Genomic DNA, 27,530 nt, shown 5'->3' with positions numbered 1-27,530 from the left:
TACTTTGAAAGGAACATTTCAATAAAACTAAGTTACTTTTTACACACAAACAATGAATCATGGAACACTACATCAAAAACTAATGATGTAATGTATGGTGATTAACATAACCTAATAAAATAAAATTAAATTAAAAAAACTAAGTTACCAACATAAATCATTTTCTCCAACATAAAAAGAGATCAAAATAATACAGTCCAATCATTTCCTAAGTGAAAGACAACTGGCCATTGGTACTCTACAACAAAAAAAGAATTTTTATAGCTTCTACCCTCAAATACTTTTACCCCAAACTTGCACTTAATAATTTGCTGTCATTGTATATATTTTTTCTGTTGCTTTTACTTAGTTATAGGTATATCTCTTACATCGGCCTAGAATATAAGCTTCTATAAGGGAAACACTGCTGTGATATTTAATGAGAAATTATCAGGATACAGCACAAAGGATTATATTTATTGTCAACTTTTGGAAATTGCTAATTTAATCTATAGGCAAAAAATTACAAAAGCCAAGGAGTACTTTGGTTCTGTTTCCTTAAACACATCACGTTGTTCCTTAAACTGTTCCTCTATTTAGGAATAGTGTGTCCTTGGGACCTCTCTTTCCTATGTTGAAATCTCCATTTTGAAAAAAAAAATATGTAAAATTCATTGACCCTCATTTTCACAATGTAGAGGACCATAGTTCATGAACTTTCTTTTAAAAGTAATTGTTATTATAGTCCCCTTCTCCTACTATGCCTTTAGCCACCTACTAAGCTACTAAGACAATAAAAATAATAAACACCTAAATATTTCTTCTTCTTTTATAATAACTGTATTCTAGCATGATCAAATAAAGAAATGTCATGATTTTTGGTGAGCTGTTTTAGCAAAAAAGGAGAAAAGAAGCACTGTCCTCAAAACAATAATTTTTATGGAGCAATCAGATATTTTTAGATTGCACACTACAAATTGTATAACAGTAGTCAACTTTATAAGGTATGTGCATAAAGTACACAAACCGACTCACCCAATAGGTCTTGAAACAAGAAGCTCCACTTGTGGTTCAGGTTTGGATTCCAGAATGATGTTATATACTTCCTCAAATGTGGCTCCTTGCAATAACCTTCCATTCCATTCTAATACTTCATCACCTATAGTGTATTCCAGTAATGATAATTTTAGAAAGAAAAACTAATCCCATAAAATGCACTTGAAACCAAAGCACTCTTAAACTGCAATGAACTCAATAGAATAAAGTCACCATTATGGAATAAGACATACTGAGAACAGCTCCATTGGCATAAAATTTGATGGTAAGGATGATTAGTACTTTTACCCAAAAGGACAAAGGTCTGAGGAATAAAGTTACATAAAAGTTATCTCTGTGGTTTCTTAATAGGAATCTAATTCTAGAAATTATTAAAATCTGTTAACTCTTTGAAAATTTTATGACTATATTCTAGGTTTGTCAATATATATGCAACTGAGCACCTTGTCTAAAATTTCTCTTTTTTTTTTTAGATTTTATTTATTTATTTGGGAGAGAGCACACGTGAGAGAGAGCACAAGCGGGGTAGTGGAGGGGGGTGGGGAGCGAGGGAGAGAGGGAGAAGCAGACTCCCTGCTGAATGAGCAGGGAGCTCGATGCTGTGCGGGGCTCAATCCCAGGACCCTGGGACCATGACCTAAGCTGAAGACAGACACTTAACCAACCACCCAGATGCCCCTACAGTTTCTTATAAAATGTTTAAAGCTTAGCATCTTATCATATTCTCTCCAAGGGACTCAAGGATCTCTCCAATAGTATCCATTACCAAAGAGATAAGGAGTCACACATTGTAGGAAATATGTATTTATCCATAACGTTTGTTTCCTAAACTGTTGGAATTTTTTCAAAAGAAAAGTAAAGCCTTATGGGAAGCAAAATAGATTAATACTAGGTACAAAATAAGAATATCCATCAGGAAAAAAAATCAGTAAATATAAAAATCTTTCTATCTGATGTGACTCAAGAAATAATAGTTACACTTGCCATTAAGAATAAAGATTTTTTTTATTTAGGTTAAAAATGAGTTCCTTGTTTTTGGTCAAATCATTTCTAAGTGAGGACAACTTTTTTATAACTACTTGAGTTTAACAGTTTAAATATAAATAATCAAAGATAGAAACCTACCTGGTCTAAGATGTCCTACAGTATCAGCTAAACTTCCCTTTTTTACTTTGGTAATAAATGCACAAAGCCGACCTGATTCAGTCATCTTTCCTCCTACAACCTGTTTAAAAGAGAAGAGTGTTAAAACAGGCATATTGTTCAAAGGAACATAGCTGAAGATTCAAGTAAAAAATAACTAGACAATTTGTAGCTTTTAAAACTGTAATATTCTAAAAATAATTTTTAATAATATAGTGTTATTAGAAACTGAGTACATGTTCCATAAGTGGACTCTTTTGAGATATTCTAAAATTTTCACAATTTAATCTAGTATTTGTAAAAAAAATATTGGGGAAATTGGAGAGGGAGACGAACCATGAGAGACTATGGACTCTGAGGGTTCTAGAGATGGGGGGGGATGGGTTAACCTGGTGATGGGTATTAAAGTTCTGCATGGAGCACTGGGTGTTCCACACAAACAATGAATCATGGAACACTACATCAAAAACTAATGATGTAATGTATGGTGATTAGCATAACATAATAATAAAAAAAATTACATACCTTAGAAAGAATTTAATAATTTGTACTTTCTCTTAGAGAATTATTTTTATCATTTCCAAAAACATGCTATTACAGTATTATAGAATTATATTAATGTTTCTAGTTATAGATTTAAAATATCATAACCACATAAATATTTGTTACTTTGACTATAGTTATGATAACCCACCAAAATTTCATTATTTAGTAATCTTTTAGGCTCATTGATAATGTAAATGATAATGACAGATTTTTCCTAAGAAAATTACAAAATGTATTTAATCTCATTAGAACTCATGTAAACTTTACGCTATTTGCATCCCAATTTTTCTATTTTTATGCTTCTATTAATATATATCTTTTAGAAAGAGGAAAAACAAATGTTAGCAATAATGCTGCAGAGTCATATGTGTACCTGTAAGACTGGCCTCTTACAAATTTAATGCTTGTGATCAACTACCATTCAACCAATATATCAACTTTATAGCATGTTAAGCAAATAACAGTAATTGACTTCATTAATTAGTTTTTTTCCTCTAAATTGAGCGAACAATATCTGAATTTTAAAAATCACTGGCTTTTTCTATGTATTTATTCCCAAGTTGCAGTGAAACACCCCCAGTTGCAGTTCAGTTCATACTAACTAATTAGTGCTATGTTTGATTCTGAAAATTAAATGTATAGATATTATGGGCTGACATCCTTATGTTAATATTTTAAAACTTTCTTGGCTTGATAAACTTCAATAATAATAATTAATGATACTTTATACTATGATTATTATTATTATTAAAATCTTACAGTGTGCTAGCTACTGTGCTAAATGCTTGTATATTGCTTTATTTAAGTTTATTATAATAATTCAATAAGCATTATCATCTCCATTTTACAGATGAGGAATCTGAGGCTAACAGAAGCTTAGTTGCCCAATGTCATGTTGCTTGTAATGGCCGTAGTCGGGATTCAAGCCAAGACTCCCTAACCTCTACTTTTCACTGCTCTAACACTCTATTGGACAGATCTGGATTTAAATCTCACCTTCATCATCATCTTTGTGACCATGGGCAAGTTATGACACCTCTCTAAGCCTATTTCTCATCTGCTGTGTTAAATAATATGATAGAAGTAAAATGCTCAGATGAGTGCCAGCTACATGGCAGGCACCCAATAAATGTTTGTTGGCCAATTCCACTTATACCCAAAGTTTTCTAATATCTCACTATATTCTATAGGGCAACTTCTGTGGTAATTGCTTAACTCTAAAAACCACTTACTCTTTTTTCATTTCAGTTTTTAATTCACCATACAGATGAACAATAACAACAACAAAAAACCAACAACAACAACAACAACAAAAAACCCCCAAAACCACAAAGTTCTGTTTGATCTACTTACCAAATAACTGTCTGGTATTTTACAGTCAAATATGAATTAATAGTTACATTAAATCTCCTACCATAAGTATTTTTGAGTTTCCAGACTTTAAACAGTATACTCTTTCTCACACACACAAATACACACACACCCACATTTTCCTACCCTGAAACAAAAATTATATTGTTTGCTAAAAAACAAAATTCAACCGCATAAATTTGAAGATCTAATTGGCTTTATTAAGTGATTCATGAATTGGACAGCATCCCATCTAGCAAGCAGAGGAGAGCTCTTCTGAGGTCAACAAAAGAAAGGTTTTCAAAGGCTGAGAGAGGGCATTAAAAAAAAAAAATAGAAGAAAGGAATTTATTAGCAAGGAATGCACCATTAAGGCAAGACTGCCCTCCAAAAGGGGGTCTATCAATAAATTTCCTAGTATTGACCAGAAAATTCCATGTTGACTGGATAGAGGTTACATTGCTGGGGGACTGAAACTGCATTAAGCTAGGGATTAAGTTTTGTTTAACTGACATGGGGCCTTAACCTAAGTGATGCTATTTGAGGCCTGTGGTTTTCCTTTAAACACCATGTCATAAATATACTACATTTCCCAAGTTTGCATATTTAGTCATTGGTTAAAACCATTGTTTTAACAGAATATAAACACACATACAGACTTAAAGGACAGCACTGTATTCAGTATTCAAGCATATCACTCGAGTTGTATTTTCCAAAATCATATATACGAGTATTATTGTGGAATAAATAATACTTGGAAAATGAAAAGGTTTTGGGTCATGAGTGCAAATACTTGGGAATTCTTGAAAATGGGAAAGAAATACTAAGTTGGCATAAGTTGGAAAGAGTTATTAAATTTTTGCTTTTCTCATAAATCAGTAAAGGAGTAGGGAGCCAAAATCTCATATTTCATCACATACCTTCAAGCCAAGCATTGCTCCTGAATCTCGAGGCACACTTCCATCTTTTAGACGCTTATTTAACAAAATGCGACCAATTAAACGATCTCCATCTTTAGATGGCTGCCACGTCACAGGGTGCTGACATATTGCGTCAACAAACAAAAAAAAAATTAATGTTCTTTTATGATAAATAACCCTTTGTTGTACAGTCTCTCTAAACTCCAGATTTCCAAAGAGTTATGATTACACAAACCAGTTTGCATTCAAAACACTGATCAAAAGGGCTTACTACGTTATGCTGACATGCTCCAAATCTCAAGATTTTTCAAAATCCAATTACTGCAAATTCTTACAGTGCCCTGACACATTATTGCAGTTATATGTTCTATGAAATCTGAGAAATCTTGAAAATATATGCAAACTATCTACATGCTGAAGATTAATTAAAAATTCACATGACAGAAGAGATAGATTGAAATTCTATGAGGTTAAATTCATTTAAAAATGATATTTTAATATTCAAACACTATTGGAGACTTTGAAAGACTTAATTACAGTATAAGTTAAAAGGTAAAATTATATTAATACATCAGATTTGAGCCTATGATGAGGGCTTCTTTGAAATAGGTTTTTAGATTACAATTATAAAAATACACAAGCCCCAGTAACTTTTCAGCTGAATCTACATGACAGAGAGAGAGACCTAATTCAAAGGTGAGGCTAGTGTATATTTCTCACTTTTTGCAGGTTCATTGATTCTTTCAGGTCTTTGATCTATTTAGTAAATTAAATTTATTAGATAATTCAATGGTATCCACTGTTAAATAAGCTTGAAAATGTGAGGAGTTTATCTCTTTCTCAGGGCAGAGCCAAGCCCTTTATAAATCATGACACCGTCCATTATGAATTATATGTCAAATAACAAAGTAAACGATTTGTGTAATCATAGTTTCAGTCATCTAAAAGTAACATGCACATCTTCATGCAAAATTTGGCAGGCAAAAGACAAGTTCTAGTCAATCACATCTATATGGTAAAAAGATTTCAAAAGTCTCACTACTCTAAAAGCAGAAATAATAAATACCAAAGCAGATGGCAATGGTTCTAGTACTAATTAATACTACATTAAAATGCTATGACAATAAAACAAAAGAGCAAAACGACAGTGAAAGGGAAAAAAGAAAAACAACTTTTTCTGTGCAAACAGACCCAATTATCTCCCTTTTGCCTGGGATTGAAACTATTAATAATTTAATTTTCATCCCAAGGAAAATATATGCAAAAAATCAAATGAGCCAATCCAAAAATTCTTTATATTTGTGGTTTATAAAAACATCACAAAGTTCTCTCACGCGACCATAGACAGAGCATTCCTTTGTTCCTAATTTTTTTATTTCATTTACTTGTTTTTTGGTATGCCGTCGAACAACAAGAACAGCAAAGCAAGCAAGAAGTATTTTGGTTTGTTTGTTTGGGTTTTGTTTTTCTTTTCTGCACCTTAAGAAATGCTACATTGACCCCTGAAAGGCCCTGTCCTTTCATTATGTTCCGTTTGAATGAGTGACAGAGAGCAAACGAAGACCAAATGAGCGGGTTGAAAGGCAGGCTCCACGATCTCAGTACCTTATCACTATGGCTATGCTCCTCGTTAAGGGTTGTGCTACTACAGGTATCTACCCCAGAGTCCTTAATCTGAGGCTCAGACCATTCCAAGTCCTCTTCCAAAGAGTGGCCGCCAGAGTACATCCTTTTCTTTTGTCTCTCAGACCTGGTGTTAGAGTCCGACAAAACTGCCTGCTCACTAGTTTTTCTTTTTCCCTTTTGACTGTCCCCTACAGGTGTGGGATAAAAATAAAAATAAATAAAAATAAAAAAAAAGGTACAGAAAAGAAAACATGCAAAGGTGTAAATAAAAAAGGGAAAGTGAACTGAAAAACGAAAACTGAATAGTAAGGCTCCACATGTCTCACCAAAGACATTGGGGATGCCTCACTGCTATGCCAAGACGTATGGTCCAACCAGTTGTAATCCATGTCTCCTGTGAGAGTCAGACAGACAAAGAGTGCAGTAAAGGAGACAGCGCAAGATAGGACAGACAAAGACATTATAAACATTTTAAACTATGTGATCCTGTCTGGTTTCAAGAACTTTGTCTGCAGCACTCACTATATATACCAAGAGAAAGCTAAGGTTCCAAATGAGTAAAATTTATAGAATGCAGAATATAAAGTTTATGTACTCTAGATGGATCCTACAGATCAAAAGTTCTGCAAGAAGAGAAAAGGCTAATAATAAACAGGAATAGAAATGAAAAAATTATATATTCCAAAAAAGAAAAAGACTATCCACTGTGTCTATTAGTCATGCTATTTTTTTCCATGCTGGCCTACAGACATGAGGTCGTTCTCCAAAGATGAAGGAACATTTTCAGAATTAAACAGCGGTTTGCCAATAACCACTATAACAAAAAACCAAGTAATTAAATGTTGTTCCTGGAATGTAGTATGATATTCTTTATAATGCTGAAACCTCCCAAAAAATCGGGGTGGTTTAAAAAAGAAGAATTGGTTACACAAAAGATTAATTTTGTATGAAAATGAAAAAAACCAGAATCACTCAATTTCTATTAGTAAAAATAAAATGAACTTTACTTAAATACCATGAATTACTTAAAATTACTTTGAAATAATTTTTCAACTTTTTTGCAGAAATTGCGTTCTCATAAAAAGTAAATTTTCTTTTAAAATGATTTTGTCAGACAATGTATATAATTGGCAACTAAGAATGAATATCCATTTCCCAAATTTATGTGCTCCTTATTTGCTTTACATTTTTTTAAAAAAAATTCTTTTTAGTCTATATGTGTACATATGCATCTTTTTAAGCTCTAGTCATATTTTCTTTTACTTAAAAATATTTACTAAATACCTTCCATTTGCTATGTATTGTGCTAAGCTCTAGCATAAGGAGTAAAACAATGAGACACAGAACACAGTGAAGATAAACACAGTAAATAAATCATGAATGCCATACAGGAAAGCACACTATGAGAGAGTACAATAAGTGCAAAGGGCAGAACTCTCAAAACACCATGAAAGAGTATAATAAGATCTAATGTAGATTTTGGGGTCAGCAATGACCTCTAAAGGAGTGATCTTTAAAATGAGAAATGAAATATGTGGCCTAAAAGACAAGTAAGGAGATAGGTAGATGGAAAGTGGAGGAAAGAACATTCCAGGAAGAAGCAACAACAGGATACTGTAGAAAAACTGATGGAACACCAGTGTGTCTGAACCAAAAAGAATGCTAAGTGAGAGGGCACCTGGGTGGCTCAGTCGTTAAGTGAATGCCTCTCGCTAAGGTCATGGTCCCAGGGTCCTGGGATCGAGCCCCTTATCGAGCTCCCTGCGCCGCGGGAAGCCTGCTTCTCCCTCTCCCACTCCCCCTGCTTGTGTTCCCTCTCTCACTGTATCTCTCTCTGTCAAATAAATAAATAAAATCTTTAAAAAAAAAAAAAAAAGGAATGCTAAGTGAAGTGAGGCAGCACAAACCAGCTTAGAGAGAACTTTTTATGCTGTATTAAAGATTACGGATTTCATTCACTGAAGGATTTTAAGCAAGATGTTGACATGAACTGATTTACATTTTAAAAAGATGAATCTAAGTACTAACTACAGATTGGGTTGGAAGACACCAAGGTTAATAGGCATTTGCAATAATCCATGGGACAGGTAATTATAGTTTGAACAAAGGTGACAGCAACAGATAAGGTATGAAAAAGGAACTGAGAGATGTTTTGGCGGTAGAAATAAGAGAAGAAAGACTGAAGAGGGGCATCTTGACTGGCTCAGTCAGTAGAGCATGTGACTCTTGATCTCAGTGTCACGAGTTTGAGCCCCATGTTGGGTGTAGAGATTACTAAAAAAAAGAATAAAAAATTTAAGAAAGACTCAAGAGTCAAGGACAAGTCCCAGGTTTCTGGCATTAACAACTGAATGGAAGGAAAGACTACTTATAAGATGGAGAAAGCTGGAGGAAGAGCACTTTTTATTAGAAAGGGGTAGGAAGGAAATACTCCATTTCACAGACTCTAAGATGTCACTGACTATAGAATTCACATATACTAAAATGATAGAAATATGCATCTTAGAATTTATTCAATATGGTGATTGATTTTGGATATATTATTCAAAATATCTATAAGTTATTCAAGTGGGCATATAAAAAATCGATTTGTTAAGCTGTAACAAAGAAAAGTCCGAGCTGCAGACATAAATTGGAATTATTAGCACACAGATAGGACTCAGTGGATCATTTAGGAACAGAAGGTAAAATAAGATATGAAGAGGAGCCCGACTGAATCCTAACATTTAGAGTTTGGTTTGAGAAAAAGAGAGGCTGAGAAAGAGCATGCCAGAAAGAAAAGGAGGAGGGAGGGAGAGGGAGTTCCCCAAACCAAATAGAAGAGAGTTTCCTCAGCAGGAGGAGAAAGGAACTATGGTGAATGATTTCTGTACAGTAGGTAAGATAAGGAACAGAAAAGTGTGCATTTGATGTGGCAACATGAAGATCAGAAGGAGGCTAGAGAAAACTTTGGAAAGAATTATGAAAATTAAAATCTGTTGAAGTAACTGAAGAATCAAAGGGAGACAAGGAAGTAGAAAAATTGTGTGTAGACAAATGGTTCACAAAGTGAAATCCCCTAAACAGCATAATCAACATCACCCCAGGACTTGTTAAAAGTGCCAGATTTTTAGGCACCAGCTGAGACTTAAGTAATCAGAAATTCTGTAGATAAGGCCTAGCAATCTGTTTTTTAACAACCCACCAGGTGATTATGATCTCAATAATGTTTGAAAACCGCTGGAGATAATTCTCTTAAGAAGTTTATTTGTGAAGGATGATGCTATTGGGCTAAATACACAAAATTTACTTTGTAGGGGAAAAATATTCTTTAATCTACAAAATAGACAAGTGCTTCCCAATCTTTCTCATGGCACAAATTGACAATTAAAATTTTATGGCTACCCAAAAAGTTAAGAGTATTTGTATCTCAGAAAACCCTTTGAAAATACAATATTGCTCCACACAAAAGCACTGATAAATCTCCAAACTGAATTAAAAACAGTGTGGAAACCCTAAAGGAAAATTCTTGGCTGGTTTATGTGAAGGTGTGAGAACCTAGCTCACAATGTCTCTTTCTCCCAATGCCTACAACCTACCAAAAAAGGAAGAAATGAAGTTCTTTCCTGAGTAAATAAAGGACAAGCTGTTTAACCATTTGAAGCCAAAGCAAAAATATTTGACTGACCAAAAAAAAAAGTGTTATATATGGTAGGTAGCCAGTAAACATTTGTTGAATGAATAAAAGATAGAATTACTTAAGAATTAAATACAGTAACCAATGTAAATCATACACAAAATAGTCCTCAACCACTAGGACTATTAGTATTAGTATTCTTATTTTGTATAGCTTCAAAGGGCAGAACTAAGATAATAAAATATTCTTCCTTTAGTAACATTTCAAAAATGTATTGCTAGGCTTTCCAGTTCCAGAACAAGAAAAAGAAGACACAGAAAGAACCTAATAGAAATTTTAAAACTGAAAAATAACTGAAATTGAAAAAGCAAATGGATGACCTCAACTGTAGAATGCAGAAAACAGAGGAACAACTCAATGAACTTGAAAATAGAACAACAGAAATCACTCAATCTGAAAAACATAAAGTAGACTAATAAAATGAAATAATAAAATAAAATAAAAATAAAAATAAATAAAATAAGCGAGGATTCCGGGGCTTGAAGAATTACAACAAAAGATCCAAAATTCACATCATTGTAGTCCCAGAAGGAGAGGAAAAAGAAGCTAAGCCTGAAAAAGTATTTAAAGAAACAGTGACTGAAAAGTTCCCAAATTTGTAAAACGTGTAAGCTGAGCCTACTGATTCAAAAAACTACATAAACTCCCAAACAAGAAACACTCAAAGAAATCTGTGCAAGACATACTATAATCAGACTAAAAACTAAAGACAAACTGTCTTGAAAGCAGCAAGAGAAAAACACCTTACCTAAAGAGGGAAAATAATTTGAACGACAGTGGATTTCTGATCAGAAACTTTGGAGGCCAGAAGAAAATGGAACAATATTTTTAATTGCTGAAATAAAAGAATGTCAACCCTGAATTCTAAACATGGTAAATTACATCTCAGAAATGAATGAGAAATAAAGACATTCTCAGACAAAACAAAACTAAGAGAATTTGTCACCAACAGACCTACCCTAAAATAATGTCTAAAGAAAAGTTCTGGAAACAAAAATAAACAAAAAAAGAGGGAACCTTGAAATACTGAGAAGGAATAAAGAACATAGTAAGCAAAAATATGGGTAAATACAACAGACTTTCCTTTTCCTCTTGAGCTTTCTAAATTATGTTTGGTGTTTGAGCCAAAAAGTATACATTGTCTGATGTGCTTTTTGACATATATAGAAGAAATATTTAAGAAAATTACATTAGAAACAGGGAAAGGCAAAGGAACGTAAGGTATGTAAGGTTTCTACACTTCACTCTAGTAAAATGTAAACACCAGTAGGATGTGATAGTGCATATGTAATATATTATCTAGAGCAACCACTAAAAAAAGTCTTTGCAAAGAAATACACTCAAAAAACACTAGAGATGAATCAAAATGCAACTCAAAAAAATGTTTAAATAACCCATTAGAAGGCAAGAAAAAGAAAGCAGAGAAATAAAAATCAGAGGGAACAGACTACAAAAAAGAAAATGGCAAACAACAAAAAAATGCAGACCAATGTCCCTCCCAAACACAGAAATACTTAACAAAATATTAGCAAATAGAATTCAGCAATATATAAAAAGTATAATACACTCTGACCAAATGAGGTTTATTGCTGGAATGTCAGACTGGCTGAATATTGAAAATCAGTGCAACCTACCATATTCACAAATTAAAAGAGAAAAATCACACAATCCTATTCACTGATGCAGAAAAAAAAATTCATGATTAAAAAAAACTCTCAAAAAACCAGGAATACAGGAGAACTTGCTCAAATAAATAATCAACCAAGAACCTACAGCTAAGATACTTAATGGTAAAAGGCTAAAATCTCTATGTGAAGAGAAATTTCACCAAAAAGAATATCTTTATTTGTAAAGGTAGCTAAAAGGTGGAAACAACCAAAATATCTTTCAATAGGCAAATGACCAAACAAACTGTGGTATATCCATACCATTGAATACTACTCAGTAATAAAAAAAAAGCAAAAATTATTTATACATACAACACAGATGGACCTCAAGGGCAATATGCAGAATGGGGAAAAAAGTCACAAAATGTTACATACCATATGATTTCATTCATACAATATTCTCTAAATGATAAAATTATAGAGATGAAAAATAAATTAGTGGTTAGCAGAGGTTAGGGATGAGCAGGGGTGGGGGGGAATGTTACTATAAAGGGGTAGCATAACCAAGATCTTTGTGGTGGTATAGTAGTTCTGTACCTTTATAATAGCAGGGGTTTATAAATCCATATATGTGATGTCATAAAACTATATAAACTATATAAATTGATGTCAATTTCCTGGTTTTGATATTGTACTATAATTATCCAAGATGTAATCATTGAAGGAAACCAGGTGAAGGGCACACGGGATCTCTGTGTACTATCATTGCAGCTTTACAATTCAAAGAAAAGGCTAGAATACCACTTGTCAGCATGACTTAGAGAAAATTGGTGCTTCAGTTAGGAAGTTACACAAAAAGCACACTAAATTTTATGTAACTCTAACATTCAATGATTCTATTACTGCAAGTTAAACATTCTTAAATATGAAACCTGATTAAAAATAGTAATCAAAGACTCACATCTTAGGCTAAGATTTTCTCCTTCACTTACCTCTACTGTAAAACACAAACTAATCCAACAGTGTGTGTGTGTGTGTGTGTGTGTGTGTGTGTTGAATACACAGAGAAAAAAGTTTGAATATTCTATTTATTACATTTTTTTCTAAGTCATTAAGTGAATGCAAGAGTTTATTAACTGTTTACGTCATTGTTTTCATTACTTTAACAGAGGTTTTATAATTAAATCACATATTATATAAAAGTATTCTTCAATATCCTCATTTTTAAGTTAAACCAAATTTAAGTCCACAGCATATGATGACAGAAAGAGTTTTGTAGCTAGAGCCACAAAACCTATGTTAAAGTATCTGTTTCATTCCTTATTAATTTTAGGACTTGGGCAAGTCAAGTAATACATTAGGCCTCATTGCCTCATCCATATAAAAAGAGATTAATTGTGATATCTCACAGATTGTTGAGAGGTTTAAATATGATAATGGTAATCAAAGTTCTCTGCAAATTGTAGAGTCATCCCCATTTGATCATCATTATTAAGATGAAATAATCAAACTTCCATTCTAAAATAGATAGGGAAAATTCATTTATAATCTTTTATTTTTCCTCTCATTTCTCTTCCTGATATTTTGCCCTCCTCTTCAACTTGTCAAGTTATAAATGTTGGCATTTCCTAACATGGAACACTGACTGCAAAATGTTAATAGGTCGAGTAATATAAAGGTCCTCTAGTCAAATAAGTTTGGAAAACTCTAGATTAAATGTAATTAAATAGATTTCTGGAGTGAATGATTTTTCACATAGTAATGACAATATGTTTCTTTACATGAATTATATAACGTATAGTTTCCACGAACCTAATTGGAACACTAACCTTTCTAATGGAACAAGTGTTTCGGGAACTGTATTTTGAGACATAATGCTGAAACCTTCCTGGAAGGTCATTTTTCTTCATAAGGTAACCATTAAAACTGATAATAAGATGTAAGTATTTCCCCCCTAAAGAAAATGTTCAGTATTAAAGGAGACTCAAAGTTAAAAAAAAAAAAGTTATATAGAGTGAATATTTTCTAAGGCAATGATTTTCCAACTCTGTTCCATGGAGTTGCTTCAGAAACAACTGTTAGGGTATATGTGGAAAACTGATTCTAAGCTAAGCCATGCTGAGACTCCTGAATAACAGAAATTGTGAGATGGTAAATATGTATTGTTTTAAGCCACTAGGTTTATGGTAATTTGTTCCTAATATACTGCCAGCTTCCAAAGCAGCAAATTTTAAAGATATGGACCAAAACATAAAAGTCAGTAGATCTAAAGGCCAGATAGATTCTTTAGACCAAATTTCAACCTCCAAAGCAAAACTAAGACTACTCAAAATACATTAGCACTTTAAATAGAAAGATAAACATTATTCATAATTAGCTTGTTTTTTTTTAATCTTGCTCCTCTGGTGTTATTAATATATTCTTCTTTAATTATATGTGATTTTAATCAATTTTAATCAATCACATGTTATTAAAGAATATATTGATAACATGATGGTATATATTACATCCATTAGAATTCATTTTAATTATTACACAGCGTGAAACTGTTCTAGGTTCTGTGGGTACAAATAGGATCTCAAGAAACTCACATTCTAGAAAGATAGGTAGGTAAAATATATAACACAGCATAACATAGTGTAACATACCTTAATATAATATACATCCATTGTATTCTATTTCACTTCATCTAAGTTGCTATCAATTACAATATATACCAATTATCTCATGTATCACTAAAAAAAATGCTACCATTAAACAATGATAAGCATTTAATGGTAAGAATTACCTCTATTCCTAAGATATTATAATGTAAAAAAATTTCTTTGAATCAAAATTGTGGTATTTCATGAAAAAAATTGTCGATTATTCAGAAAAAGGAGAGATTAATACTTAGGAAATGCTTATAGGTGATATTTAAACTGTACCTTGAGAGATACAGTAAATTTTTACTTACTGGAGGCTTTTTCTTTCTTAATGGGAAACAACATGTACAATCTTGGCAAAGACAGGAGAATATATCAAACTACTGCTTCCAATATGAATATATATAATATGCTTGGGAAATGGTAAGTAGTAGAATATTAGCAAATAATCTTTCCCTCAACCTGTAAGTGGGTATTATTTCATGATCTGCCTCAGTAGTACTCCGCCACTATGTTATAACACGGTTGTAAACTGTCACAAACAATGCTAGTACTGATGAAGTAATGTAGTTTACAAATTATTTAATTTTTTTACCCAAAGTAAATTTCAAAGTAGAATTAATTCAAAATTGCATCTATGCTATTATCAATCTCAATTTCGTTAATGAAAAAGAAAGGAGAGGAGTAAAGCTACACAAGAAATTAGAAATTATCCATATCACTAGGAAAGGAATATGACCTGAGTATGAATTATGTTTCATACTGGAAACAATGTTTGGGAATTGTTGATCTTTATTATCAGCTCACGTAACTAATTTCATCAGATGTGAGATAACAGCAACTGTTTTATGCATTAAGAGAACAATAAAATGCTTGGTTTAAAAAGGACAGCATGGTTTCCTTCTAACATTGTCTCAGAACATGTGCTTTGGGAATCCATAAGAAGTCCATTTCCTTGAGGCTGCCATTCTAGAGCGATCACATGGAGAGAGAGAGAGAGAAATACCTGAGGAGGCTCAGCTTTTCCAGCCTCCCCACCCTCACCCTGAGGTCCCAGACAAGAACAGAAACAATCAGTCCCTGCTAAGCCCTGTTCAAATTCCTGACCCACAGATACCATGAGCATATTAAATGGTTGTTTTATGCCACTAAGTTTGGGTGTTATTTGTAGTGATTGGAATACACACTCTATATGATTATCTTACTTAACCCTCACAATAACCATTTAAATTAGATAACGGTGATATATTTTGCAGGTGAGAAAAGTATAATTGAGAGGCTCAAATAATTTGCCCAAGATCACATTATTAGGCTATAATAGAGCCAGGATTAAAAACCCATGTAGTCTGTCTTGAAAATTCACATTCTTAAATCCTGTGCTAAAAATAAATTCTATGGAATTATCATCCTACAGATTTTATCCTATTTAGTAACTCGAAGGTCACATAATCCAAATCAGCCTCTAATTATGCATGATATTAAAAATAACATTGATTAAGTAATTACTTTTCAATGGATTTTAAACAATTTTAAGGAGCTATCTAAAAGTGGTTAAAAATAAAATTAATCCAATGCCAGTAAGCAAGAATAAAAACTCCATTTTTATTTAAATTTATTAAATTTATTTAAAAATCCATTATTTAAATTTTAGTAAGTATTCCTCTTATCATTTGGGTTATATTCATTTAATCTGAAGTGAGATAACTTGAATCTCTCAAAATTAGGAAACTAGGTCCGTAAGAATGTGCTTTCATAACTATATGCGAAGTCTACTTATTTATTGTTTCCAAGTTGTGTGGGGTTTTTTTAAGATTTTATTTATTTACTTGAGAAAGAGCAAGAGTGAGAGAGAATGCAGAGAGGGAGAGGGAGAAGCAGACTCCCTGCTGAGCCGAGAGCCCCACCCAGGGCTTGAGCCAAGGACCCTGAGACCATGACCTGAGCCGAAGGAAGATGCTTAACTGACTGAGCCACCCAGGTGCCCCTTCATGCTGTTTTTATATATAGTTCTAATTTTATGTTTTTTACTTAAAAATTCTTTCATTTGTTTTATTTGATATTATGTAGTACACTCTGAGCTTTATAACCAAAGCAAAATAATTTTTTTAAGCTAAGATGTAACTGAGAGAAATCATACAATGTTGGAGCAAAAAGAAATCATAAAAACATTGTTTCATTCATTCACTCATTCATTGTTCCATATAGTCACCCATTTATTCAAAAAATATCTGTTGAGAGCCTACCAGGTGCCAGGACTCAGGCTAATATCTGGGATACAACAAGAAAGAACATAAATAAGATCTTCAAGGAGGTTACATAGTGTCTAACAGGAAAACAAAACAAAACAATTAAGAAGCTCATTCTCTATAGTATTTTTTTTAAAACTGTTGTAGACTCTGGCATACAGAGTATTGCATGGAACATAAACATTAACTGAATAAATTAATGAATTCAAATAACAAGTCTAGTCATTGCTACACTTCTTTACACCATGGAGCCTCCTTCCTAACAAAACCTCCAAATACAAACTGGTTAAGAACAAAGTTTGGCTGAAACAAAGTGGAAGATCCAGATGCACATCCATATCCTCATATCCTCTTCAGCAGTTCTTAAAACTTTAGCACAGATATCTGGTGCTTCATTGAGCATAGTTTTAAAAATATTGAATTAATCTATTTTCCTCACTTTAAAGAAGAAATTGAAGCCCAGAAAATGAAATAATCTTCCAAAGATTACAGTGGGGTCACTGGCAGAGCCTAGAATGGCACCTGTATCTTCAATCCATTGCTCTTTCTAATACACCACACTGTCTCGCTATAAAAAAGGATAAGTAATAAACCTATCAACCATACTAGCTCCTCAATGGCTTATAAATGTCTCTTTTCTTCTTTTTTTCATCCCAAACATCATATATTTAACTCTCCCAAACATATCCAAATGAATACAGTTGAGATAGTACTTATCCATTTCTTGGTAATAGAAAATATAGTTAAAACCTTAAATTTCTAGTTAAAATGTAAGTATAGTATTAACCATTAAGCAAATGCCCTCTTTACTGACAGTGTTTCAAAAATTGATAAATTAATTGTTGGCTCTAGCTATATAGGGAACTATCAGAACTTCAAGTACAGAATATTTAAGCTTAGTTGGAATGTTTCAGCATTCTTCACAGCAGAAAATGTCTGGAAAAATGTATGTCAAATACAAATTATTGGAAAGATTTTTTTTTTAAAGATTTTATTTAGTTGTCAGAGAGAAAGAGAGCACAAGCAGGGGCAGCAGCAGACAGAGGGAGAAGCAGGCTTCCCACTGAGCAACGAGCCCAGTGTGGGACTTGATCTCAGGACGTGGGATCATGACCTGAGTCAAAGGCAGACGCTTAACTGACTGAGCCACCCAGGAGTCCCTAGAAAGTTTTTACAAAGAATCAGGCTGACAGGTAAAATGAATGATGATATTACTGAATCAGAAAAGCAAATTTCAGAAGAGTACTTTTAGTATGGCTTATTTATGTTAAAATATTTACATTAATCTATTTAACCTTTATAACAACTATGTGGAATAGATGCTATTATGACATGTATTTACAAATGTGGCAAATGAGGTTAGGGAACCACAAAACAGTAAGTGAGGGGCGCCTGGGTGGCTCAGTTGGTTAAGCGACTGCCTTCGGCTCAGGTCATGATCCTGGAGTCCCGGGATCGAGTCCCGCATCGGGCTCCCTGCTCGGCGGGGAGTCTGCTTCTCCCTCTGACCCTCCTCCCTCTCATGCTCTCTGTCTCTCATTCTCTCTCTCTCAAATATATAAATAAATTCTAAAAAAAAAAAAAAACAAAAACAATAAGTGAAAAAACAACAAAACAAAAGTGCTCAAGGAACTGGGATTTTAATCCAGGCAATCTGTTACCAGTGTACAGCTTTCCTACTCCAGTCACTTATTGTTTTAGAGAAGGGGTGATATCACTGACTTAATGAAGAGAAAAAAGAAAAAAAAAATGTATATATAGAACAAACCAATCAAAATGCAATCCAAAGTTTAATGACAAGATTTTTTTTCAAGATATAGCTAAATTTAAAATTTAAGTGCAATCTTCATTTCATAGAAAGTCTACCGAAAGGGGATTTTCAGGGGCAGGAGAGGGGAAAAGGCATTACGTTGTATTATCTCTTTTCTCTATAGCTCTCAAGGTAGCCTAATACTAAAAAAGTACCTGTACTAGCACTTCTACTTTTCTAACATTAGAAGTGTTTAATTAATAAAACCTGTTCCTTAAAATGTGGGTTATATAAAATAGATTTATCTTTTAAATGGGTGCTGGATTAAAATAAAGAGATAGGCAATTTATTAGCATACCTGATACAAAATAAATAAATCTTGACAGAAGACACCATACAAAAATGTTAAGTGCATGAAGTGGGGCTAGGGAAGATGAAGCGTGAACCATAAAAATTCAACACTCTAGAAATTTGATGGAGTTGTAAGGAAAATGTTATGGAGAGATGAATGTTGTTATGAAGTAAATACAGTTTTTTTTACATGTTTTAGGCATTAAGCATGACCTATGTAATACATAAGATTATATTTATGATATTTTTTATATGTACTCTGAGAGTGTCCGGGGGTGTGATCACTAAAAATGAAATATAGTAAGACAATTTAATCAATAGAACTTCCTTTTTTCATGTTTATTACATAAATATTATAGCCACACTAATGAAATTCTACATTAAGTTTTTCCTACAAACTACTGCTCCAAGAAATAAAACTTCTAATTTATCCTTATTTCTTTCTGGTTCTATATGCACATGTCATTTTAACATAGCAGATATAAGTTTCAATTAAGCTTCTAAAAAAAGTTTACATTATACCCTGGACAATTTCCCTTATTGCCATAGTCTCCACAGGTTATCAAAACTTCCAATAGATATCAGTGGTATGGCGATTAATGTTTACCTACCAGTTTTCTGGGAGAAAAACAGGCCCTGTTTTGTAACATTTGTCTATTTTTATGGTGCAAATACTTCCACTTTGGCCAATTTTGAGCTACTAAAACTATGTCATTGAATGTGGGGTTGGGAAGAGATGCACACAACTAGTTCTCACAAGCTGGCACAAGCAAGCTCCATCACACTATTTTTGGACATATGAATTGTTTCCAGTTTTGCATTATTATAATCCTTACAATGAATATCTCTGGCAGGCATAAATGGTTATCTACCAGTCATTTTTTATCCCCTTAGAACTGTGAACTCTAAGCCAATCTTGATAATTCTAACTCTACCATCAGTGGTTAATTAGGAACTGGCATGAGTAGCAACTGTGGCACAAATACACATCCCCAAAAATACACATATATGAAGAAGTCTACAGAGGAGACTTCTAGAACATTTTCCTGCAGTTTCAAAAGGGCATATGAGTAAGAGAGGCTTAAAATTGTTATATCCCTCTTGTAAAAATAAGGGGACAATTCTAAGAAAAAAATCTTACTGGATATTGCTGTATACCATCTATAATTGCGCTCATTCCTCAAGCTGCCCCAAGTGTTGCATGCTCACTGCTTATAGCTGCGTCCTTCACCCTAGAAATATACTCTGGCCAAGACCTGCCTTGCCCTCCCCAGGGAGCAGCCAAATCTAGCCCTCCTGACCCCTTCCTTAATTAGGTCATCTCTGAAGATCTACCCCAGCTTCAAACTCCTGTGGGTTTAGTTGAAACACCTGTCCACAATTTAACTTCTCTTCCAAGTCTTTCCGCCCTTATTTCCCCACAGATGTTGTTTCCAAGTTATGCAGTTGTTACAGGAGTAATTGCCGCAGTCCCCAAATGGACAGACTTGGTATTTGGAAGAACTAATGCTCCTTGGCTTGTGGGGTTAAAACTATCAAATGGGAAAAGTCATATGGAAGCTTATGATAATGCCCTCCCCAAGCAGCAAAGATTAAATCAAAAACAAAGGATGCAAACATGATGGTTCACATTATATCCTCCTTTTAATTTACCAGGGTGGTGCCTAAAAAAACAAGCATCAACACATCCTGGAAGATGACAATGGAGTACTATAAACTCAACTAGGTAGCCCCAGTCAAAACTGCTATGCCATTGTGGTATCCTTCCCAGAGACAACTAATATGGACTCAAATATAAGAAATAAAGCCACTGAAGTGACAGATGTGTTTTTTCCCATCCCTATCAAGAAAGACTGGAATCATTCACATACGCTTGGGATGGACAAGAATACATATTGACTAGTCTTCCCCAGGGTTATGTTAACTCTACTGCCCTCTATCATAATATAGCCCCGAAAGACCAAGACCATAAGGACACTCCAGAGAACATCACATTGGTTCACTGTATCAGTGAGAAAGAAGTTCGGCAATTATATTGGAGACCTTGTTTAAACACATCTTTTCCTGAGGGTAGAAGATAATCCTACAAAGATTCAGGAGCCCAAAACATCAGAGAAATATTTAGGAACCCAATGGTCATTGGCATGGCCAATCATCCCTTCAAAGCAAAAGAAAAAATTATTATATCTTGTACCTACCACCAATGAGAAAAAAGCACAAATCCCTGATAGACAGCCTCTGGATTCTGAAGGCAACATATTCCACACTGCGGAATACTGCTTTGATTCACTTACCAAGAATTATAGAGGTTGCTGGCTTCAAATGGAACCCAGAGCAAGAAGCAGCTCTAGATTAAGTTCAGGCTATAGTGTGAGCAGCCCTGACACTTGGGCTATACAATGCAACAGAAGGTGTGCTATTAGAAGCATCAATGGTGGGAAGAGATGCCATGTGAAATTTATGGCAAGCCTCAATAGGGGAATCAGGATGTACATTCCTAGGTTTGTGGATCAAGACCATGCAGCCTGTGGTGGAGAATTGTACACTACTTGAAAAACTGCCCCTGGTATGCTCCTGGCCTTGGTAGGGACAAAGATCTGATCAAGTGACCAAACAGCCAGAAATGCCCAACATAAGCTAGGGTCTGTTAGGCTCAACAAATCAAAAGGTTCGACATGTCAAACAACAATCCGTTGTAAGATAGAAGTGATGCATCCATGTTTGAGCATAAGTAGGGCCAAGGGATATAAGAAAAATGCATGTGCAGGTGGTGCAGACTTAAACACCAACTACTATTATTGTATCAGCGTCTCTTCCTCAGCTCACATCTATGGCCATATAAGGGGCCATTATGACTGGAAAAAGGAGACAAAGTCATGCCTGGTTCATAGATAGGTCAGCTCAATATATATATATACACATCCCCAATATATATATATATTGAGCCAAAAGTAGACTGTTGCTGTCCCGTCAGGGGTAGTCTTGAAGACATCACTAAGGAAAATCCTTTCAATAGACAGGGCTTTAGATGGTATATCTGGTCATCCACTTGAGAGAAAAAAAAACAAACTACATATCACACATTAAAGCCTTTAAGGGAGCTAGACTCCAAGGTTGGTCCCTCAGTGAACTGTGTCTCATAGTGTTCATGCCCTTTTATAGACTGCTTCCATTTTATGTAACTTGTTTATAACCAAGAATATAATGGGAATGATGCTGCATGACTTCAAAGCTAGGTCAAAATAAATATTAGCCTTGGGCCATCATATAACAAGTCCTAATAACTAGAAACTTCCATGTTGAAGAGGCCAAACGTAGGTGCATTGATTCAGAATCCCAGCTGAGCAGTCTTCCAACCATGCCTGCGAAGGTGCTAGATATGTAAGCGAAGGCATCTTGAACCCTCTAGAACAGTCCATCCTACCAATTAAATTCCACCAATTAAACTCAGTAACACCAAATGAAGAAGAAAAATTACCCGAGTGAACCCTGCCTGAATTCCACACTCACAAAATCATGACAAATGAGGAGCCTCTGGATTAGTGGCATGAAGTATCAACTAATTCTCTTCACAAAACCAAGTACAAGCCTGGACAAAATTATCAAAGACAACAATTGCATGGCTATGGAAGTCAAAGACACATAAAAATTTGAGAAAAACTGCTAGAAGTTCAGATAATAACAACAGAAGTCTGTTACCTTCTTACCTGGGATTGTTCCCATAACCCTCTTCTGGCACAGTACATACAAAAGAAGGGGTCTATGGGAAGGAGCAATAGTTTTAGCAGTGCGGGGCTGTCTGGAAAAAACAACAGCTCTGCTACCAGATCTTTGCTACTTGATTTGGGGTGGGGGTGAAAACCCATGGCTCTGTCAGCTCGAAGAGACAAAGTCAATAGGAAACAGAGAAAATCAGCAATTTTGCTACCCTAAGACTGCAGTCCCATATAGTAAATGGCAGCCAACCAGAAATGTTGCAGAGAGACATCAGAAATGAGAGACCCACAGAAAAAAGCTAGTCACTTTTCAGACTGACTAGGAAACTACACCATGTTCAGGGGAAATGCCAAAAGAGCCTGGTAGTAAGTAAAACCTAAGAGTGACTTGAGAACTGGCTGAACTTTGTTTTTGTTTGTTTTGATATTAGCCTGGGTTTGTCTTTATGAATACTTATAGAATCATGGCCATTTCTTCATGTTTAAAAATTTTTTTTGAGTAGTTTTAGCTTTACAGAAAAATTGAGCTCAAAGCTCAAAGAAGTGTGTGTGTGTGTGATTCCTCTGGGGGGAAAAAAAGAAGCAGAAAAACTAGTTGAAGAAATAATGACTGAAAACTTCGCAACTTTAAGGAAAAACATTACTCTATAGATCCACAAACCTTCATGATCCCTAAGTAGGATATACACAAGAGACCTAAACCTAGATAGGACAGTCCAACTGCTGAAATCCAAAGACAAAGAGAATATATTGAAAACAGCAAGACACAAGACCCTTTATCTCTAGGGGAAAAAAATGGAATGACATATACAAAGTGCTGAAAGAGGGTGGCAAGCCTGTCAACCAAAAATTCTATATCTAAAGAAATTATCCTTCAAAAATAAAGGTGAAATAAAAAACATTTTCTAGATTAAGAAAGCAAAACAAAAACTGAGATGTATGCCTTTTGCGCCACAGGGTCAAGTACCTAACTTAGTAGCTAGAACTGGCTCCCTAAATTTGCAGAATCAAATGAATAAAAGTTATAATTTATTAACACTTATAACATTATTTCTTTGGGAAAATGCATCTAAAGTTCAAAATTAGAAATACGTATTTCCTTTTTCCTCAGTAAAATTTGGAGAGTTGCCCCCTCCTACCATCTAAGAATAGGACATGAGACCCAAATTCTAGGTTAATTAAACCCCAGGTATCTTCAGTTACAAAGCACAGGTTAGTAGCCCCATGGGAAATAAATTTTCTCTTTAAAAAATTCCCAACATGTACAGAGCAGGATGTGCTGAAATAAAGTGGCTTATAGAATCATCTGTAAGAATAAAATTTAAAGCTCAATCTACTGACACACACACACACACACACACACACACTTCTGAATCTGTGTACTGTTTTGTAAAATATAGTCATATCTAAAATGCATTTGGTTTGAAGACTGGAAAGTATTCCATTCATATCCATTTATTCTTAACCCAGAATCTTAACATCTTTTATTCTCTTTTAGCTAATTCCTTATTTCAATTTCCTTCATCTTACATATAGTCTAAACTGTTCTTATTCTAAATTGTTCTTATCATCTTAGTCATCCATTCAAGTTCATGATTTTCATAGATCCTATTATTTTATTCAACACTCAATTCAAAAAATTAATTATAATTATATATTTCAAGATTTATACAAAATTATCAGGAGCATCTTATATTCCTATGAAATTAAACCTTTACCTATATTTCATTAGTTCCTCTGTTAAAAGAATTAACAAACATCAGTCTTGTACTGTAGGAGTCCATACTTGAACTTTACTATGTCAGGCTCATTTTATTTGCTCTTAACCAAGCTAAGCCATACAAAAAGAGGCAGATAAGTAGTTCCAGGGAGAATGAGGTTATATATGGCAATAATTTGAGCTGCCCTTCTGCTTTGAAGCATACCCCAAAGATTTCCTGAAAAATCTCTTCTCATGGATACATCCTAGAAAGGGAAATAGTTTCTATCATAAGCTAACAAAAACAAAAGCCCAACCCATGTATAATTTTCTTGGATGAGCCAGCTAGCATAAATGCAGTCAGATTTACAGCACAAATTCTTACTCTTGTTCCACAAAAAGAAAAAAAAAAGTAATTCTAGGGTCATAAAAATACTTTTGTATTTCATATTCTAGTACTATTTTGACATTTAATGTATTTTAGTTGAATGAAATAAAGAATGAATGTATGAGTGAATGAATGAATGAATTTACTGAATACTGATTGAAATATTGAATTAGACCCAACTTTTCTGCTATTTCAATGCTTTTTTTTTTTAACTCAAATATAATTGGCTTGTGCAGCATTTGTAACACCATTAGAGTACTTGCTCTGTTATACTTTTCATCAATTAATAACAATATGCTTTTCACAAAGCTCTCTATTTTCCTATCTACTGAATAAATTTCATTATCAGTTTTTAAGCTGTACTAAATATCAATATCTAAAGCATTATCTATTGAATTCTAATCCAACTTAACAGACTTCTATATTCCAAACTAAGTTCAACAACTAATCTATAATTTAATTTTGCTTTTAATTTTTCACTCAACTAGCTAAGCACCCTCTCAAATATCCCACAAACTGAAATTGTAAGATTATTTTCTTGCTATGTGGGGTACTATATCTTCCATTAAAAATAATCCTTTTTCTTTAGGCAAATGCTTAACATAGTGTTTCATCTATATAATTAACAAGGAAATATTTTTGCAAAGAAAAGAATTACCATCTTCAACATTCATGTGCTACAATTTATCAGGAAACAAAAAATTCTTTATTCCCATTTGTAAATTTACCTTCTGGTTATGCACTTTACAAATTAACTTTGAGTTCATTTAACTTCTTAATCTGTTTATATTTACATTACATAATTTCAAGTCTGGGATTAGATTCATAATATGTATTTTCAACTTGATATCTCATCTGATAAAAAGTATCCTATTTAAAAAAGAACTTGATGAAATAATTTCATAATGTTGCCTAATATAGCAAGAGTGATTAATTATAACCATGTAACTTCGATGCAGTTGAGTTCTTTTTATCCTATAGTGAAGCCCTAAGACTCATATTACAATTGGAATAATTATTTAGTATAAAATTATTTTATCAATAGATGGAGTGAATATACAAGAAAGTATTCAATCTTTAACTTTTAAAAAATTTTACTTGTGGAAGTCTTAGTAATAAAATAGATAGCTGAAAAAAATTTTAAATGTTCCCATTATTACAACTTATTCTAAAAGTTTTTCAGTCCATTTGGCTCAGAATTCCTTACATGTTTAGTTGGTCTCAAATACCATAAATCAATATTTTCTTCAAATTTCTAATGAATATTGGCTATCATTTCAATAGCCTATTTTCCTTATAAATATATACAGTAAATCAATTACTTAAAAATTATACGAAACTTGAGATTATACAAGGGGATAAATTTCACTATTGATACTGACAACCAAACTCAGACATATATAAAGCTGATATCTTTAGCATTTGTTTTTAATACTTTAAGACTCATGCCTGTATCTGGAGATTTGCAGTCTATCGCCCCTCTTTCCTGTTCTGGATCTGTTCTCCAAATTGCTCCATCTTCACATCTCCACTCACTCCTTCCCAAAAATAAGTTAAAGGATGTGCTACTTTCAGGAGTCTAATAATCGAATCAAATGTTTCACGGTTTATAACTTAGGACACTGCCATACACATGTATGCCTGCATTTACCAGTCCAGTCCCTCAAGATTTTACAGGAAAACAAAAGAGACCTGCAACAACCAAGTCAAATCAGTCAGGTTAGAACCCAGAAGACAGGGAAAACTAAAACTCTTCACAATGATCTCACTGCTTAAAAACAAAACAAAACAAAACAAAAAACACAGAATCCTTTGTGAGTTGAGCAAATGATTGACAGCATGACTATGTAACTAAAGTGAAAAATATGTTGCATTATGATAGTAAAATTAAAATATACCAAATAAGAAAAAGTATTGTGTTTATAATACATCAGTTAGCCACTGAACAACATCTTTAGACATTTCTCTGGGTCTAGAAGAAGATGGGGGGTAGAGGGAAGGCAGGAAACACTAGCATCAAGTGAATCACAAAATTATAACATAAGGAAGTAGGGCTTTAAAACATTTTTTGGCCATAATCCACAGTAAGAAATATATATTTTACATTGTGGGCCTGTAGAGAAAAACCATTTTATAGATCTATTACCCTTATTCTGTGTACTCTACTCTGATATTTTCTACTCTATACTATTCCAGTCTCCCTTTTTTTTTTTTTTTTTAATGCATGGCCTAGACTCTCATTTGATTCTAAAAGTGAGGAGAGAAGGAAAATAAGTGGAGAGGCTAAGGATGGAGGGTGGAGGTGGTTATGGGGGGCTTTGCCCCACAAGGGATATTTGACAATTTCTGGAGATATTTTAGGTTGTCATAACTGGGGGTTGGCATGCCACTAGCATCCAGTGGGTAGAGGCTAAGGATGCTGCTAAGCACCTTATAATGCACAAGACAGTCGCGCAAAACAATTACCCAGCCCCAAATGTCAATAGTACTGAAACTGAGAAATGTGCTCTAGACTATTTAATAAGGAAATCATAGATAAGACTGGAAGGTCAATATTTCTTTTTAAACCTTAGGAAAAAAATATATTTTAAACTTTGAGAGAGATGTCTAGCAATTAGATTCAGAGATACTATGACATCAGCAATCTAAGACGTATCTCTTTCCATAATCTGAAGACAAAAAAAGAAAAAATCAGTTTGCAGTTTTCTAACCCAACACAAAATATGAGGAAGTGATCACTATAGCATTGTAAAGAGCAAACTATATCATGGTTGAGAGATAAGTGTTACAAAACATAGAAATCACATAAAATTAGTGGGGATAACCAATGCC

The 27,530-nt window shown here is 33.7% G+C and overlaps 1 protein-coding gene across 42 annotated transcripts in view; it reads right to left on the bottom strand.

Moving 5' to 3' along the window:
• The window catches only part of RIMS2 (regulating synaptic membrane exocytosis 2), a 577,313-nt gene that overhangs the window by 290,125 nt on the left and 259,658 nt on the right, over window positions 1–27,530 (bottom strand). For 22 of the 42 annotated variants that reach the window (XM_081816358.1, XM_081816367.1, XM_081816360.1 and 19 more), the window contains 4 exons: window positions 6,600–6,808; window positions 4,995–5,114; window positions 2,161–2,260; window positions 1,015–1,138 (listed from right to left, as the gene is read on the bottom strand). In XM_081816358.1, the coding sequence (XP_081672484.1) occupies window positions 1,015–1,138; window positions 2,161–2,260; window positions 4,995–5,114; window positions 6,600–6,808 (553 nt within the window). Of the gene's footprint in view, window positions 1–1,014; window positions 1,139–2,160; window positions 2,261–4,994; window positions 5,115–6,599; window positions 6,809–6,946; window positions 7,015–27,530 lie in introns of all 42 variants that reach the window. The other 20 variants (XM_081816378.1, XM_081816363.1, XM_081816348.1 and 17 more) reach the window with 1 other exon arrangement.

Source organism: Leptonychotes weddellii, chromosome 4, assembly GCF_054177405.1.
Source record: "Leptonychotes weddellii isolate Sample4059 chromosome 4, ASM5417740v2, whole genome shotgun sequence".
In the NCBI taxonomy this organism is placed as follows: domain Eukaryota; kingdom Metazoa; phylum Chordata; class Mammalia; order Carnivora; family Phocidae; genus Leptonychotes; species Leptonychotes weddellii.
This window is presented reverse-complemented; position numbering and strand designations above follow the sequence as displayed.